Source organism: Schistocerca gregaria, chromosome 4, assembly GCF_023897955.1.
Source record: "Schistocerca gregaria isolate iqSchGreg1 chromosome 4, iqSchGreg1.2, whole genome shotgun sequence".
Classification (NCBI taxonomy): domain Eukaryota; kingdom Metazoa; phylum Arthropoda; class Insecta; order Orthoptera; family Acrididae; genus Schistocerca; species Schistocerca gregaria.
In genome coordinates, this window is record NC_064923.1 from 420,263,914 (window position 1) to 420,283,999 (window position 20,086).

Sequence of the window (20,086 nt, forward strand, 5' to 3'; positions counted from 1 at the left end):
TGTGGAACATCAATTCATTAGGTGTGAAACCTGTTGAAGAATGTGGAAGTTTATTGACAACTTGCATGAAGGGAGTTATGTATTCTACCCATTGGGTATGTTTTTGAGGGTTGTATGTCCTAATAAACTGGTTAAATTCTTTAAAGATTTGTTCCTACTAGACTTGCTTCTGGGTGAAAGAAGCTTACTAATAAACGTTTTATGCCCTGTGAGGTCATAAATTGTTTCCACTTTTGCCCAAGAAAATATGAAGCATTATCAGTTAGTTGTACCTTTGGTCTACCTACTCTTCTAAAATAGTCTCCCTCAATTCTTTTCCTGATATTTGTGGCTGTTGCATTTTTAATGGTATACATTTTGATAGGTTTTGAGAAAATATCGTATAGTGCTACTATGTATCTTACTCATCCTCTACTTCTTGGATATGGACCAGCTACGTCCAGAGATCCTACATCTATAGGGTTTTTTTGTGAGTATTGGGTGTAGCTCAGTATATTTTGACACATTGGACTGTTTTGATTTTTGACACATCGCAAATTTTCTTAATACCTGTAGGACTCGCCTTCTCAAATTTGTAAAATAACAAAGTGCTGCAATTTTTTCAGTACATTTGCCTACTCCGCAATGTCTTCATACTTCATGTGTGTGTCATACACATCATTGATCAGATTTTTCATGTTTCCTATGAAACAAAATGCCCTTTTACTCCTGATACCATTTACTTACCTTTCCACCTTCATTTTGCTTAAGGTTTTGAATGACTTTACTCCATCTACAATCTTGCTGTTGTATAATTTTCATTTGCTTATAAAACTTATGGTAATCAGACTGTTGTGTTGTATCTTGCATTAATAACATTTTGATTTCTGCATCTTGCTCTGTTAATTCACTGAATTCGTCTAAACCTTGTGAAAACCTAGACAAGGCACCTGCAATAACATTCAGACTTCCTTTGATATAAATATCTCGAAACTGAATTCTTGTAAATATAGACACCATCAAGCTAATCTATTGTGCAATAGTTTACATGTTAAAAGAAATGACAGTGACTGATGGTCACAGTAAACTGTAGTATTCTTATCCCACAAAAATATTCAGACTTTTTAATGTCCATATTAAAGCTAAACTTTCTAATTCTGACACAGTGTAAGATCTTTCTGCTTCTGATAAGGTGCAACCAGCAAAACTGATGACCTTGAGTACTTCTTTACCTTCTTCTTCTTCTCGCATCTGGAACAAGCATGCCCCCATCTCCTGAGAGGTCAATAGCCTGGGATTAACTATTACCGGATGGTGTTTTCTGACGGTGTAGTGTGACTGAATTCATTACTTGGAGTAATTTCAGTTAGTTGCACTGTGTCGTTACTTCACCAATTTGTGCCGTGGGCTGCTGTGCCATTATTTTGCTGCCCAAACGTTGGCTGGGGTACAGCGTTAAGACATGGCATTGTTGTCACGTGTCAGCCACTGCTGCAGCTGACTGTTTTTGTTCATTTTTGGCAAATGGCCTTGTGATGGTGGATTGTAATTCGCTAATGCGTTTAAATTACCCCCTTATTTTAAAATTTCTTTAAATTTTTTTTTCCATTCCCAATACTGTACTTGTTACCTCTGCGTATGTAACTTTGCTGTTTTGTATACCATCCTTGCTGTGTGTTTACACCAAATTTTACTGACCGATTTACATAACTATGTTGTTATGGTAGAGCACTTGCCCGCGAAAGGCAAAGGTCCCGAGTTCGAGTCTCGGTCGGGCACACAGTTTTAATCTGCCAGGAAGTTTCATATCAGCGCACACTCCGCTGCAGAGTGAAAATCTCATTCTGGGAACTATGTTGTTGTTGGGCCTGATTATCTGTTGCTCTATTGGGTACAGGTCTTTCCTCAAAGATCAAGTCGATAGAATCAAGCACTGACAGAAAATATTCAGTGCCATGCTCTAGTGTTGTGACTAATTTTTCTCTAACGTGTGATGGTAAACGACTTTTCAAAATTTTTAACACCTGCGATATTGGGTTCGTCCAGTAGTGTGTCCTGTTCAGGTATTTTTCAAAGTATCCACATAGACTATCATATTTGCCATTGAATGGTGCGGGATTGAAAATCTCGCATCTGAGTCTGTCTTGCACTGCCTCAGACCAGTATTTGTCGAGGAAAGCTCATTCAAATTGAATGTAACTGCTGTAATGTTCGGCCACTTCAGTTAGCGTAAAAGAACGTCACCTTGCATATATCCCATGACACATCTGATTTTCTGTGCTTACGTGCAGTTGAGGGGAAATACATGATGAAAAGAACTGATAAATACTACCAGATTCATTATTTTACCTTCAGTAGTGAATGTAGGAAACTGTCAATGTCTCAGCAAACTTTTGTCTGTAAAAATAGTTGGTAGACAAGTGGCATTTTCAGTAATATTTATGTTATTGTAGTAGTTAGCTGTAATTCCAGTTGGTAATTGTTCAGGTATTGGAGTTATGGGTATGTTTACATTTTGCACTCTATAACTGTCACTGGTACCTCCTGTGGAACTCGTGACAATTTGTGGATAAATACCAACAGGTTGTGGTTTGTTCACTGTAGCCTTTTATTATTTACATACATATTTCGAGAGCTGGTAATATTTTCTTCTAAAAGATTGCGGATCCTATCTTCCGGGCTTGTAGATTGATGTTACCTTGTTCACTGTTTCATTTTCTTTTTTCTGAATAGGCTTTTCTACTACATCTGTGTATAGCTTACAATCAGTTACTAATTTCTCTGCAATGGTATTATCCTTATCTAACGTACCTGCTTCAGCTTGGCTAATGGTATCACTCAAGATTTTCATTGATCTTCTCTCTCTCTCCTTCTTAGCACATGCCGAGTCAACTTCTAATGTTGCTACCCTTAAAGAAAGCTCTTTTACAGCTAGAGGTACACCTTCATAGTCTTTATTTAGTTTGACAGTGGTTGCCCTTTTTAATGTCAAACACAACTGGTTTTGTGTGGCTTCGATATTTGTATTTGCGTTTGTGATTTTCTTTATCTGTTGCTCTACTACATCATTATGGCCATTAAAAGAATCTACTTTCTGCTTTAACTCCGTAATGTTACTCTTAACTTCAGAAAGTACTTCATGCTTTACTTATTTTTTCATATCATTCAATTTTTAGTCTATTTCAGTGCGAAACTTTTTAGCTAAGTCACCGAATTTCTGTGAGACCATGTTTTGCATATCCTTGAAAACTTGTTTTCGTTCTTGTTTCATTATATTTAGATCTTGTGTGACTATCAATTTTTGTATTCATATTTTGTTTCATAGCACTGAATTTGGTGTTCATATTGTGTTTCATATTACTGAGATTGGTGTTCATACCATCAAATTTCGTGATTATGTTAGATAATAACTGCCACAGCAGTGCTTCAGTTGTACTGCTCTGGTTGCTGTCAGCTGTACTTTCGAAGTTAATGTTTGTGTTGTGAACAAATGGTGTTTATAATGTGTTATCAAGAGTCATATTTGTATTGCTCTCCAATGTTTCATTCATGAGCAGTATAACACACTGGGAGATGCGTGACATTGTTTTGTCAATTGTTAACACCGTTGTCAAGGTTATTCTGTTGTGGAGCATCACTATCATTTGTCACACCTGCAACACTCATCTCTGACCTACTTAAACTTTCTGCAGTAGGCATGCGTGGCACCTGAACTTCAATTGTTTGCTCGCACAATTCTATGCCATCTTGGCTGGTTGCATTTTCGCTATTGCTATCAACAATGAACATATTTTTCTGCCATGTTGTATGAATATGCAAAAATAAAAATTTCACAAAAATATACCACTTGTTATTGTAATTTACGCGATGTTAAAGCCTGATTTACATCTTTTATGATGCGCACGCTATTGTGTCACAATTCTGTAAGTTTTACCAGCAATGCATCACACACTGAAAAATTCCTGTAGATTTTCTACCATAAAATTCAAGGAAGGGAATAATGTGGAAAAGGTTTCTGCCTACATCAAAAGAGATGCTACCAAGCGTAACCATACAAGCAACTTGCGTAGCCATCTTACGTTTGCTGCGCCGAACAAAACGGCTTACTATGGAAAAATTTTACATAACCTGCGTCCAATGTTTATTCGTTTCCAAAATTTTCTCCTCAATTTTTGCCTTTTTGCTTTACATGCTCTCCGCCATTGGAAACAGAAAATACAGACAATTAGCTTTTATGACCAATAACAATGACACAAAAATTTCTTACTATAACAATAGTTAACGAACCCTACTTACAACCAGTGGCCTGAAGTCGTTGCATTCAGGTTGCCAGTTGTGTTATAATAATAAAATATATATATAAAATTTTGTTCTGCATCTACAAATTTGTGCTATTCGGACTTCCTCTCTTACATTTCAATTGTAGATGCAGGCAGCCGACTTCAAGGACACCAGTGCGTGTCAAAATTAAGAAAATCCTCCTTGCTTGGTTCCACTTCACTTCAATAAAAATACTTAATACTGATATCAAGTCTTCTCTAATTTGGAACATATATGATACAAAACACATGTAGCCCGTCATACTCCAAGCAGCACATCTTAACAGAACTTCTATATACGAGAGTGTCAGTAAAAAATAATGTACAAAGTGGATGATGATTTTTTTTGTCATTTATCCGCACCTTACCGCGCATTCATAATTAATGTCTTTGCTGACACTTATGGTTGATAACTCATTTTTGTTTTTAATAAATTTTATCTTTACCACATCGTGGATGGGGTGTGTGTGGGGGGGGGGGGGGTGTTTTATGTACCTACACAACAGCCAGATGTCAGTGTCCAACAGGCACAATATTTCAGTAAGCAAACCCATTGCCCTCATCAAGAGCTGATGAACTGATTGCTAATGAGCTAGCACAGCATGTTTATCTCTTTTCCCCTTCCCTCCGAACTGCTACTGCTGTCTGTGCCCAGGGGTGAGGGTACATCCAAGGTCTTCTTCCCACTGACATGTCACTGTGTGTGGTTCATGCCATTGCTTTGCCTGTCTCTGATGTCAGTTCATTGTCAGATACTCCCTTCCTCTTTGTAATTAGAGTGTTGGTTCCCTGACTTTGCTATGGATGCAGCCACTATCACAATTGATAAGAGGTTCTCTTATTCAAATCACGATAGACTCTTTAATGTCACACTCTCACTCTCAGAAGTTAAGACTCCAGTGCCAGAACATTAGTATGGTTTTAATCCATTCTAAGTAGTTTGTACAAGCAATTTTTCGAGACTGCTGAATTATTAGACTGTTGAATCCTGGTGCGCTGTTAATGTTTGCAATATGGACTTTCTGACATATATATGCAATGCCACTTTGCCAGGGTATCCAACAGACCCATGATTTCCAAAGTCCGAGGTTGTCCTGTACACTATCAAGCAGTGTCCTCCTTTTAGCTGGTAGTTGGAATACTGTCTTCACTTGGTGTTTCCGGAGGATTCATTCTAACTTTCAAGATAATGCACCACACACAGGAACAATGTACTCACTCACTAACCTGAAGAGTATGCTTAGCCCAATAAAGATCCTGAGGAAGAATCCGACCAGCCAGACATGTCTGAACCAAAGAACAGGTAAAAACACTGAGTGTGGTCTTGAACCCCTTCAGACACAAGTATTTTAGAAGTACAAACTCAAATCCTTTGGTCACTACAAAATATGGGATCTCAATGATCTATTTTGGGGGTTTTGGTAATTCAAAATTTTGGTTGGTTTTGGGCCCATTAATGGCTTCAAAATAAATAAAAATATTGTGCAGAGTACACTAATTTTTCCAAATTTATTTGGTTTAAAATTTTTGTACACTATAATGTGCTGTAGGTGTGAAGGTGTTAATCAGGTAATGTGCAATGATAACTTAAAAAGTCTGCACCTTTTAACAAAGGACATTTTACGGGTAACATACATGAAGAATACTTTCTTAAATATATCACATTAAACAATGGTAATAATGTGGACCTGTGAAACACCTTATCTCAAAACACCTACTTTCCATCACTAATATTCAACCTGTCATTACACACACAAATTTAGAGATAGAAATCTATATACAAATATTTTTACTGTTGGTTTAAGTCAGAATGACTGGACGATCAATCAACACCAGGGTCAAAGAACATAAGCAACACTGCAGGTTGGGGCAGGTGAAGAAATCGGCCATGGCAGAGCATGCACTAAATGAGACCGACCATGTAATAAAATTCACCAACATGGATGTTCTGACTATAGACAAGCACTATCGTACCTGCTTGTTCAGAGAAGCTGTAGAAATACACAAACATGGAATTAGCTTCAACAAGAAAGAACAATGTCTTAAGGTAAACGTATCCTGGCTTCCCTCACTGAAGCAAACAACCATCGCAGGTAGCAAAGGAGAACTGTACCAGAAATGACCGCGGAGAAGCTCTCAGATATTGGCACGCCAGGTACATATAATCTGCGGCCGCGAGCTCGGCTCCAGTTCACCACTGGCAAGGAAGGGTGAAGCTTTGACAATGCCAGCCACTCGTGCTGGCGAAACGTCAGTAAAATTGTCGAACGAATGTTGGCCAAAGAACTCTAGACAGAAGCAAACAGACAGTTTGTTAGCAGATGATGTTTTCCACTTTCTTTGGATGCGATGTACGTCTTTGATACGGTACCTATTCAAACGTCAAATACTTCAGCTACCTTGGTTACAGAAGGACCCACCACAAGACTATTTGCTCCCCTTCAAATTCACTTAGCTCTGGCATACTTGCAATGTATCAAAGGCATTGCACATGCGTCATTCGCGATCAAATAGAATGGTGCCACCTGCAGTCTAGGCTAGCATCTGCATTTATGTTTAAGCACACATATCTCATGGTGTTTCCTTCTATTAGTCCAACCACTATTGGAATCACTCCAATGGAAACCAACCTGTTTTATCCAGTATATCAATGACATCTTTGTTGTATGGCTACATGGAAGAGACAAGCTGAATGATTTCCTCGTACATCTCAGTTCCATACACCAGAACATCAATTTCACCATGGAAGTTAATCTGGATGGAGTGCTCCCCATTTATGTATATTCTCATATGTCTATGTGGGAATATACATAACAAAAGTACAATTGCAGGTTGTAAACACATGGTTGATGACTTGTGGAAGTTTGGGTCTCATTGCGGAGCATGCTCGGGCAGCCTAATTGTAAGCAGGAAATCCAGGTCTGAGCCTTGGTCCAACAGAAATGTTTATTGTAGTCATCCCATTATACTGCTGATGTTGTCCATATTCACAATTGTGTATGTATTTCATGGATAGAAAGAATGTAATGAAGATGCTCTTATTATCAAATAGATTTTCACAAACATGATCACATATTGCGTCCCAGAGAAGCTGTATGTAATAAATGAGACTCTTTACCCTTGTGAGTCCATCAATGTTTTGTTCGTGACTCCTTGGCAACAAACATTTTTTCCATTAACATTTCAATGTGAGAAATTTTGTTATCATGAATATTCTTTTAAGCCACTCTCAGTTATTAAACAGTAAGGCATCATGTACATCATGCACTATTTCAGCAAATTATATGTTGTGATTCTGCATATATGCAGACCACAAAGGAAAAAGGGGGGGGGGGGGGGGGGGTTACTCGAAAGAAAGAAAAAAGGAATTCTGTGATTTACCATCCAACTTACGATGAAAGCATTAGAGGCAGAACATAGGCTCAGGTTTAGGAAAGAGAATAGCGGTTCTGAAGGATAATGCAAAGGTAAGAAGAACGAAAATTCAAATGAAGTATAGAAAGGATAAACAGGTAACACAAAAGAGTGAGTTTGCAATGGTAACAGAATGAAAGAAACAGGCAATGTGGTAAGGAAACAGTCAATAACAGAAGATATACACAAATGTAGGATCCAGGTTGCCCTGCATTTTACTAATAGTTCAGTATGAAGAACTGAACACTTGTTTCACTCTTAGGCTGATGTATGAGATACTCATTCATGTAGATAAGTACTGGGTTCTACAGTGGTGTGTTGGTGTATGTTCACACTGTATTTTGGACACCCGAACAGTGACTGTCTTTCACTCAAAAATTTTTAGATCATAGTCAAATCTGGGCCAATGCAGCTGTCGTTAATCTTTAGCATGGAAACTACCTAGCTAAGGGACAAAAGCAAACTGTAAAACGTGTAGGTCCCACTGCAAAAGAAAGGAAAGGTTAAACAAGAGAAAGCAGATTTTTTTCCCCCTAGAGGGAACCAAGGTTCTTGTAATTTTTTTCCTGACTATGATAGAAAATCATTACCTACACCAATTGCTGACAATAAAGCTAAAACTGCACTGCTTTAAGAAACTGATGTTATGGTAATAAATCTACAAAAATATATTAGAAATGTATGTCAGTAAGATTGATGATCATCTGAGTGATATTCTTTACAAGATAATGAGAAAATAAAATCGTACCTTGCGGTCATTTTGAACACTGATAAGAAAATTATCTGTTTTTCATCACTGGCTTTTAAAATACAGAATACTTCTCTCCTACATCCTGCACCTCCTGGAAAGTTTAGCTTTAGTGTTACCGCTGGCAGTCAAAAACTGTAGAGTACATTGAAAGCATCACCTTTGAAGAATGTAGAGACAACAATGCAAGAGAGAAAGAAAGAATGGAGATGAAAAGAAGAGCAGTGAACGATAAGGATGTAAGAAGAGAGAGGAACTGTGAAAGAAACTTGTGCTGAAAAACTGACAAGTTGAGAGAAAGAGGGAATTCATAACTAGATTCGAGTGGGAATAAAAGCATTTTATACTACTTAATTAAACTGATGTATGAATATGTAAAATTATTTGTGCTGTCACAGTTTACAAACCTTCTCCTTTTGTTCTTGCAGCATCTTGTCTAAAATAGGCATCACCCAGTCTTCAAAACGACAATAGTTCTCATTTGGGACAAGAAGATTTCCTATCCGGTTGATGCCCTTTTCACGTAGCCTGCGGCCATCTAGATGAAAATCGCCAATATATGTTGGTGCTAGGCATTTAATAAAATCTTCCTCAATGCCACCAGCTGTTGTGACCACACAGTCCACCTGCACAAAAGTAAGTAAGACTTCTACTTTACATAATCCATAGAAAACGCTGCAAACAAAGAGAAGAGTTACAAGTAACAGAAACTTTGTTTCAAAGTAAAGAGTGTATGAATTTAATTTGAGAGTACAAATAAAACAAAATTAAGAATTGAACAACCTGTGTGCCTAAGACCTCTGTGTTAAGTATTTGATGAAAAGCAGTGCTTTGTGGTTACTTAGCTGTTATTTAGTTATAAGCTCCATGGATCATTTGCTTAATACATTGTAAATATGTGGAATAAATCATTTTACGTCCAAATCTCAAATTAATTTGTAAATATGGCTACACCCAGAACATTTATTATGTTGGTGCATAAATACACAGTGTTTTTGTTTTGCATGTTGGTATTCCAGTTGCTAAGGGTTATTTATGGATTGTCATTTTCACTATTACTATCTGAGTTTACATACTGTCATTTGAAGTAAAGAGTTGAGTTGTGGATGCTGGAAAATGGAGTGCCAAGTGAAGAAGTCAGAACATTTTGGACATATGCTTTTCTTTGTTCAATAAAGGACTGACAGCAATAGAGGCAGCTAGAAGCATTTGCACTGTGGTATGGGGATAATGCCACTTGACAGAGCGCAGCAAGAAAATAATTTTCTAATTTTAAGAAGGATCCTTTTGACATTGGTGACTCTCCACAATCAGGAAACCTTCAGGGTTTAATGAAGATCATTTAAACTCATTACTCCACAAAGATCCACATTAGTGTATTGAGAACTGACAAATGTGATGAACTGTGATCATTCCACCAATGTGTGACATTTGCATGTAATGGGGAAGGATCAAAAATCATGTTTATGGTTGGCTGGCATTTTAGAGTACAAACTGCTTGTATCACACCATAGGAAAGAAACAAGGAATAAATAAAAACCTGACGTGAAAAAGGTGAAAACCGAATCAAGCAACTTTAACAGAGGAACAGCTAACGACAAGGACATTCTTAGGGGAAATTTCTCAAAACATCGTTGAGACGGCAGAGGTCCCCGCAGAGGGGCTCAAATTTGCTACACCATGCCACTGCGTTGAATACAAAGTAAGATGTAATCAACAGAATGCACGTCATCAGCTGAAACATATGACAAAGCAGACGGCAAACATATATGTAAAAGTAAATAGTTCAAAAATGGGCACTGGATCAGAAAGTGTCACACTGTCAAGGGTTGAGAACAGTAGGCACAAAGTGGAGCAGGGTCGCCACTTAATAAATGGCAGTGACTAAAACAACAGTGTGGTATATGCAGCTGGGCTAAAATGACTCCTCGCGATGTGAGGGCTGAGAGGAAGGCTTAATACCCCAAAATTTGTTCCCCTGGAGAGAAGACCATTACATACTCCAAAGTGATACTACATGCCAACAGACAGTGACACGAAGACCATCTGAGGGGAAAAGAATAACTAGCAGGCTGAGGGATGAGACATGCAGCCTATGCAGTGGCTTCAGCAACCTCATGTCCTGGCATGTCAACGTGACTGGGAACGTCACATTGGCTCCCGCCACAGTCAGCAAGTGGAGGCATTCTTGGATCCATTGTACTAAAGGTTGGACTTAATACACCACATGAAGGCTCTGAAGAACACAGAGAATCTGAACAGGTGACACAATTTGGAAGCAATTTTGGTGAATGTACTGGGTGACCTGATAAAGGGCGTCGAGCTCTGCGGTAAAAATTGAGCACTGGTCAAGAAGCTGATACTGAAAAAGATAATTGCTAAGTACTAAGGCACACACAACACCATGGCCTGTTTTGGAAACATCGAACTAGACGAAGATACAGTCCCCAAGCTGCTTGCAAAGTGCAAGAAACTCACTGTGATACACCAGATCAGAGTAGTCTCCTTGGGAGAGAATGGAGTCTGAAATGAACACATATATCAGCACAAAGCAAGGGTGGTAAACAGCTCACACCCATGGGGAACATGGCAGGGAGCATAAAGCAAAGCTGTCGAAGCAGCAAATGAAAGTGAACTCTGGGTGGCAACAGAGAAGACATGTGCAGCCCATACTGACAGTGAAGGGAATCATCAAAAAAGGTAGCAAAGGATGGGTGAGCGGCCATAGAAGAATGACGGTTTATGCAATGACCGAGGAGAACATCCTGCTGGTAGGACAATGGTAATTCAGCAGCCTCAGCATAAAGACTCTCAACTGGACTTGTGTAGAAGGCTGCAGTGCTAAATGTATCAAGCAATCACAGACGTTGTTAAGACAATGTAAGATAGACAGACATGCGGACAAATATATGATACATTCATTATCCAGTTTCAAACAGACAAGGGACCGTTAAACACAGAGGAGGAGGGTCTGATCCACTCCCCAAGAGGTAGAACACTGAGGGAGCTAGTACAACAAGCTACCAGGTAAGAGGTGTGGGAAGACCAATAGAATTTCCTATCAAACGTGAGTCCCAAGAATTTTGTTATGTCAACAAATGGAAGTAGGAATGGGCCAAGACTTAGCGATGGGGAAAGAAACTCACGCCACAAGTTCACACATACAGTCTTGTCAGCGAAAAAGCGGAAGCCTCTGTTGATGCTTCACGAGTGAAGGTTATTAAGACATCGCTAAAGACAGGTTCATTGAGAGCTGCAATAGATTGCCAAGTCATCAATGAAAAGAGTGCCTGAGATACCTACCAAGAGACAGTCCATAATACGGTTAATGGCTATGGCAAATAGGACAACGCTGAGCATAGAACCCTGAGGAACACCAATCTCTTGAAGTAAAGTGGCCGACAGAGCTGAGCTCACACGTACCTTAAAAATATGGTCTTTTAAAAATTCCCAGATTAGAAGGGGCAGGTGACCTGGGAAACCCCATTCGCACATACAGAAGATACCTGTCCTCCAGCAGGTGTCATATGGCCTCTCAAAACCAAAAAAACATGGCAAAGTTTGGCACTTCCACAACAAATTGTTCAGAATATGAGTTGACAAGGTGACGAGATGATGAACTGCAGAGCGGTGCTTACAGAATGCGCATTGGGCATTAATGAGGATATTCTGAGACTCTAGCCACCACACCAGTGAACTATTAGTCATATGTTCCATCACCTTGCAGATGCTACTGATAATGGAAACTGGGTGGTAGCTGGAATGAAGGTGTTTGTCCTGACCAGGCTTTGGTAAGGGAATAACAATGGCCTTGTGCCAGCGACTGGGAAACGTACCATCTGTCCAAATGCGGTTATATGTTTGGAGGAGAAAGTGTAGGCCCTCAGGAGGAAGGTCTTGCAACATCAGAAAGTGAACACCGTCCAGTACTGGATTGGAGGACCGGTACAAAGAATGTGCACATTTGAGCTCCCTCATAGTAAAAGCAGTATCATAACATCCATGATTCTGGGAGGAGAAAGGTAACATCCTTGCTTCTGCAGTCCATTTCAAAGGGAGATAGGCAGTATGGTAGTGGGTGGAACTTGAATATCTGCAAAATATTGGCCCAAGGTGTTGGAAATATCAAGAGGATCTACAATGACAACACCATGGTCAGACCAGGAACCAGGGAATGGACCATGGCTCCTGAAAGCCGACAGAGGTTACCCTAAACACATGAGGGAGTAAAACTGTTAAAAGAGCTTTGAAAAGATAGCTGATTGGCTTTTTTCGGTATCTCTGAAAATGATGTGACACAGTGCTCATAGTTGTTTATAACAGATACAGTTTGTTGTCATGGGATGGCACTGAAAAATGTGGAGAGTACATCTTCACACACAGATTGTGTAGCAGCATGCTTCAGTCCACCAGGTGACGTGGACAAGTCATGACAAGGAAGAAGTGGAAGGTATGGAACATTCCAGAGCAGTAAGACTAGTTTTATAAGATATTCTACCTGGTCACCAATGCAGGGGAAATGGTGTTCATCAAAAGTGCCCAGACAGGAGTAGAGCTGCCAATAAGCTTTGGAAAGCTGCCTGTTGGTTGGATGCACAGATAGGATAGGTGTTAGCAAATGAATGACACAGAGGAAATAGTCACTCGAGTGTATGTCAGAGAGAACAGACCACTCAAAACGACAAGAGAGCTGAGCAGTACAGCAGTTTGGAAGGCCCAAGTGGGAAAAGGAGTTTGTGGAATCAGAAAGATATGTGGGTGTACCCGTATTCAAATTGATTAGATTGAGATGGTTGAAGATATTTACTAGGAGAGAGCCTCTCGGACAGGGGCACTGAGAGCCCCAAAGGGGATGGTGGGCACTGAAGTCAGCGAGCATCTAAAAGGGAGGAAGAAGTTGAGCAATAAGTTGCAAAATGTCTGCCCTGATGACAGCAGATGATGCTGCAAAGAGAAAAGGTGAAAGCGGGAGGGGACAGATAGACAGCAATAGATTGAAGGTGGCTGTGCAAGGAAATGGTGTGACTACAGATGTCATTCTGAATGAGCAACATGGCTCCCCATGAGCCAGAGACCCCGCCTCAGGAGGAAGATAAAAACAGACTGAAGTGAAGTGTGGGAGGAGAAAGTGAACGTGAAGGTGTAATTTTGTTTCCTGGAGGCAGAAAACAAACGGACAGTATGATCGTATGAGGAGCTGCAGTTCAAGCCTATTGGATCTGATGCTGCAAATGTTTGGAGAATAACCATATCTGATGAGAGAGAGGAGATGGGTCAAATACGGGGACACTGCAGTGGCTGCAGAGTGCCACAATTCAAATATGCACAGTGACCAGGTCCACAGGCTGGGGGATACTGGTCCATTTGTTTGACAGAGGTGTCAGTAGTCACCTGTTGTTGGTGGTGCATCCCTGTGAAATGAAGGTCAGCCGGCTGACAGTATCACTTAGTGACACCACTGAAGAAGAACACTGAGTGGAGATCATTTGTCTTTGTCTGACTGCTTAGAACCTTGGTGTTTGTCAGGCGCAGACCCAGATGTCGACTGGCTAGAAGTGAGCAGAAAGTCATCACAGGGATCTGATTCCTGTGTTTCTGTTTGTGAGACATGCAATTTTGCCGGCGCAAGTGAAGGTTTTTTGGTATGGTGAGCATCTGCAGCAGGTGAAGATGATGGGGTGACCTTCAAGCTGGATGATTTCACACCTGTGACACTGACTTGGAAATTCCAGGTCTGCATAGCCATGTCTTTCATGGGCTGGGGTGTAGCAAGAGCTGTACTGTAACTGCCAGAGAGTGGTGTACAAGGTTTGCGGCTAGTCAACTTTTCCGAGCAATGTGAGTAGGAACCTTTTCCCTTCATCTGGATCTCCTGAATGGCTCTCTCAGTGAGACAGATTGGACATTCATAGGACAAAGCAGCAAGATTACCCTTGCAGTTGATACAGTGAGGGCAAGGAGATGGACATGCACCCTCATGAGTGTCCCTGCCGCAGGTTACACATTTGGCTGCATTTCAGAAGATTTGTAAGTGTGGTTGTAGTGCTGACATTTATAGCAATATGTGGATTGGGGATTTATGGTCTGAGAGTAATAACTTCATTGGCAGCCTTAATTTTTGATGGATGTACCATACAGTCAAATGTGAGGAATAGAATGCAAGTTGGCACTAATTCTTTATTAGTCCTTTCTATGACGCGGTGAATTGCAGTCACTCCATGGGTAGTGAGATAGGCTGTTACTTCAGCCTCAAACAAGCCATCAGGCAGCAGAGTGGACGTGACACCGTGGGAGGAGCTCAGAGTGCAGTGAGCCTCTACTTTAACAGGATAGCCATTGAGACGTGGTGCATCAAGCAGTTTCTGCGCTTGAAAAGCACTATCTGTCTCCAAAAGCAAGATCTGATTATGGGATCGAGAAGAGGATTTCAAAGGGCCGACAACAGCATCACACCCTTCCAAATAACAAATGGATTAACTGTCGTGGATCTGTGACAATCTTCTGTGTGTGACACCATGGGATATCAGGGTGTGTCTAGGAGAGATGTTGATTCTTTTATATCAACTTATTTACATTTTTGAGATAAGGAACACATCATGGAGAAATCATCCATGATTGCCAACATCTCTGATGGTGCACTCCTTCCTGCTAGGCGCCTTAGATGATTGTCCACACCTCAGATCACACCTCCCAGACTCAAGATGTAGGGACCAATTGGCATAGAGGAAAGTACCAGCTCAGGCAATCATCATCCTTCCCCTGTCCTGACCTTTACCAGTGTTTACGTTCGAGCCCTCTTTGCTGACCTGGGGCTGGGGATTACACATTACCCAGTCACCTTTTACGCATTGAACGCTTAGAGCAGCCTCCACGAACGTAAAGGGAGGAAGAAGTAGAAAAGGAAAAAGAGAGACCTCCAATGCCAAAGCAGAGGAAGGGTAAGAAAAGGAAGGGTAGGAAAAGAAAGATTTGTGGATGGGATGAATCCATACACAGTTTTAACAAGAACTTTGATTTCCCAAAGAAGGAATACAATTCGATCCCCAAGGAAGGGGAAAAGAATAGCAGGAGGATAGACATGCAGCACAGAAAGGGAAGTAGTACTGCAAAGGCTCATCAATTGGCTTGTGAACAATAATGAGCACTCCCATCTTGTATCATTACTGATGATGAGAAATGGTGTCTTTATGCTAAGGTAAGGAGAAGAAAGGAATGGCTGAACCCAAACCAAGTGACAACTTCCCATACAAAGACCTTCGCATATCCACAAAAATTAATGTTAAGTACCTGGCGGAAGTGATGTTGTGGTGTGCTATGAATTGCTTTCCCGATTTGTAACCATCACTGCTGACATTTACTATCAACGTATGAGATGTTTTGAGGATGCAGTCCAAGAACAACAACCTAAAAGACCATGTAGGGATGCTACTCCACAACAACACCTGCCTGCATTCTGCTAGACCGACAAAAAAATTATACTAGAGTTGGTGTCTTTATGCTAAGGTAAGGAGAAGAAAGGAATGGCTGAACCCAAACAAAGCGACAAAGACCCATGTACAAAGTTTCAGAAGCCAGTATTTTACATTTAGATTTATACTCTGCAAACCAATTTGAATTTCATGTCAGAGGGTACTTCTCACTGTATCTCATATTAGAGATTCTTCCCATTCCATTCACAATGTGTGGAAGGAGGAATCATTGCTTAAATGCCTCTGTGTGCACTGTAATTAGTCTAATATTAGCTTTGCTGTTCTTATAAGAGTGATCTGCAGTCATTCTCATATGCATATAGAAACCCTAATTACATGGTACAATGGTAAGTACTTTCTGCACTTCACAGAGATTTGCAGAGTATCAATGTAGGCATAGGTTGGTCTCCAGTCTGTTAAATTACACCGATTTGGACAATTTAAAATATCAAATGGTGTATCTATAATTTGTAGTCAATTTATTTTAAGTATTTACTAGGAATTACTCTCTGAAGAAGACACAAAATAAAAAGAGAAGTGAGGAACAGAAGAGTATTCTGGGAATGGCACTATACAATGTGACATTAAATTTCTTTAAGTCAGTAAGGTTTCTGTTTATAATGGACAGGGCACACAGTCCACAGCTGTTTGGGATAGTTTCCTTGAGACTTTTCAAAAACTGTGTAGTTCCAAATTTTGAGGCTTCTGTGCTGGTTACATCATCTTTTGGGGCACATCTGAATATGTTCTTTGCATGCTATTTGTGAATGAGGTTTGGCAAACAGACTGTTCACGTAATTTGCATGATGTCCACACTCTTGTGTTTCAGCAATGTGGATAGATTTATGTGGATTGGAATTGTTCTCTGTCACAGGACTTACTGCACCATCAAAAATGGACACACATCAATTTGCTATTTCAGTAAAAAACATTTAGGCTGGAAAAACTGCTGTGAAGATATGCAGAAGTGTTGTAGCACTGACTCCAGTGACACTGAGAACATCACTCCACTGACATATTCCAATATGTTTTTGGTAAGGCAAGACTTTCCTTGTTTTTTCCCACATGTTGGTGCGGAGAATCATGTGTTAATTAAGTTTAATCCAAGTACATAGTTTTGGCCCAATTCCAACCACGATGTTGAACATACCACTGCACCCCGTCATGCTGGTTAATGATTAATGGTTAATGTCAACTGGACAATATGGCATATAAGCTTGTGATTGGGGAGGGGGAAAAAAAACAGAAACTGGAAATCAGGTTTCTGAACCCTGTTAAAAGTGCGTAAAAAAAAGGGCCTGCCTTGGCTACACCAAAATATTCATATCAGTGAAAAAAAAAACTATACTAATGAGATACACTATATTGTCCAGTATAGAATATGAGTAAAATATGACCATCAATCACCTGTCCATCCAATGAACTGCCACTACCAAACTGCGGCCAAGAGCTGTGTCAGTCACCCAATGGCAGAACACGTACTGAGTACAGGACGCTTCACTCTAACGGCTGCTTCACAAATCCTGCCACGTGGCTGCCCCTCCTCCTCCCACCTCGTAATAGCTTCAATGATTACACATATGGGAATTAGCCTTGCCTCACATCCTCTGACCCTGCAGTTCTCCTGGCAACAGTTAAACCTATCCCCACCTCACACATCTGACACTTATATCCCCCTTTCCACATTATTCCTCTGTTCTACCTCAATCCCCCAGTTCAATTTCTCCATGTCAATGAGCACCACACGTAGCTCTGCCAGGACTAGATTAATATCACTTGTTCCAAATTCCTGTCCAATGCACTTGTAAATACAATTACCACCACTGCCAGCATCATTGTCACCACAACTAGCATCATCTTCATATGACACACAAATGAAAAAATAATGATAATTTTTCAATATAGACAACTTACATGTGAAATATGTAGAACAAAGCATAACATATGGAGACTACAGATATAACTGATAGTAGTGCCAGAGATACCTAAAGGAAATACCCATGTAATTGTATACAATGTTAATTATGTTATCTTACCAAATTATGCTGGACCAGAAAGCGAATAGTGTCCCGAACACCAGCAGATATCATGTTTGATGTGTAGCCCAAAAAAATTGTACAATTAGTTTTCCTTTTTATGAATTCATCTTCTTCCAATTTGTCCTGCAATTCTTCAGACAGTGGCTGCCTCCGACAAGTTATCTATGAAAATTTCAATAGTAAGGTAGTGTAAATATATAGCATTCAACTTTATCTTAATTGTTATCCAAAATCTTACCATTCTCTTTATTTCTTCTACAGCTAAACCAAAATTTGTGGCTTGAAATCCACTAAATCGGAATGTCTCCAGCAGGGCATGATAATTAACTCCTTTGTTAAAATCATATCCTGAAACAAACTAAAAGATGATACTTGCTCTTTTCATTTATATGCAAAAATAACAAAGTCAAAATTTGCACATAAAAGAAAGATTAATATAGATTTCTCCTTCCAGTTTCAATAGTAACTCAAGTGGAGTTTCTGTAATTATAGTACAACATTCCAAGAGAGCAGGGTTTGAATCTAGAGTGGTGTCGTGTGCTTAACAGAATGTTAAGTTTGCTGAGTAATGTTTCTTCTCCTCCTAATCTTTCTTACATTCCAGTTATTCATCCTTTCTTACATTCCAGTTATTCATCTACAAAATCAAGCATTTCCTGAGAAACATATCAGCATGTCACAGGTTCAAAATTATGCTTTTTTATAAGTGGACAACTGCAAATTTAAAAACTATGCTCCTTTTATATTGTGTGTTGCCTTAAGTTTAAATAACTAATTCTGTAATCCCTTAGCATCAATTGGAAACACCCACGGAATTCATTTAGACACAAATTAAATAAAAGAAAGAACACACAGATGTTTCATCAAAATATTGAAAAACTGAAAGTATTACACTTAATATGGTATAAAAAGGAATAACTCAAAAAACAAGTTTTGGTGTTTAAACTTATTTGTCTCCACATACATGCTTTTTAAAATTTTGAATCTTATGCACAATTTCTTCTCAAATTCTGTCCCTTAAAATTCTTGTTAACTCATTTAAGACAAAAACACTTAGTCACGCAAGAGACTGAGAATTTCTCATCAATCAGTTGAAATCGTCAACTATCCACATTTCTGTTTGGACCAACGAATATTCGAATTAATCATTTTTATGATCTTAGTTACCCTATTTGTCTTCAATGTTATCCTTGCTACTTATTAAGTAATACAAACTGCCACATAAAAACGACAAGATTAAAGTAAGTGAACAGTGATGAAAAGGGGACAACATAAAACTTCAATCTTCCAATGCTGTATGTCACCTTTGTCCCGTAATTTAACAATGGTGTGGTGTTCAACAACAAATGTGCACAAACAGAAAAATGACAATACTTATTTTGCATCTATATTAGTTTTTGAAATACAGGTTGCAGTGAAAGACAGATCTGTAATATAGCCCAAGGTCTAGATTAAGTCAGAAGGTGACTGGTTGAGGGTTGGTGAAGAATAGTAAACATTTCAGTTAATCTCTACCCACTATCCAATGTTTTGGAATTTTCCAGGCTCATCTCTCTTGCTAGTTTACATCAACAGAAATAATACTGCTGTGGAGTCAGTGAAAAAGAGATCACTGATAGCTGGCAGCATTGTTGCCAGCTTTCAGCTACAAAGAGCAACTGACTTCACACGAAAACAATAGCCGTTTACTACCTGATCATTTTGTCTGCAAATTTTGACTTATATTCAAAAGTCCATGCTCCACTGTTTCACTTGCTTATTGGAAATAATACATTACTGTCACTCGCAAAGAAATATTACCTTTATTTTACATTTAGGTTTTACTGTTTTGCCTGTGATGTTTCACTACTGTTTTGATGTCATCTGGTACAAATGGTCTAATCCTTTGCATATAAGACATTTCCTAGATATTAAACTGATTCCTTTTGCCTGATACAAGTCTCTAAGTTTGTGTAAAATGCCGTGTGACACCATAATTTGGATTAATATTTTACTCCATTGGTTGATTTTAAAGTGAGATTAGTGCCTAGTGAAGTACTATCTTACGCACCTGTGTTTATTCTAATTATTATTATAATAATTACTACTACTGTTTTTGATCAAAGCATCACAACCAAG

The 20,086-nt window shown here is 39.4% G+C and overlaps 1 protein-coding gene across 1 annotated transcript in view; it reads right to left on the bottom strand.

Annotated features, from left to right (window-relative positions):
- Positions 1 to 20,086, bottom strand: part of LOC126267339 (probable deoxyhypusine synthase) — a 57,851-nt gene that overhangs the window by 36,368 nt on the left and 1,397 nt on the right. Inside the window, exons 3-5 of the mRNA XM_049972453.1 lie at positions 18,207 to 18,316; positions 17,966 to 18,130; positions 8,868 to 9,086 (exon numbers count right to left, since the gene is read on the bottom strand). Of these exons, the coding sequence (XP_049828410.1) occupies positions 8,868 to 9,086; positions 17,966 to 18,130; positions 18,207 to 18,316 (494 nt within the window). The remainder of the gene's footprint in view (positions 1 to 8,867; positions 9,087 to 17,965; positions 18,131 to 18,206; positions 18,317 to 20,086) is intronic.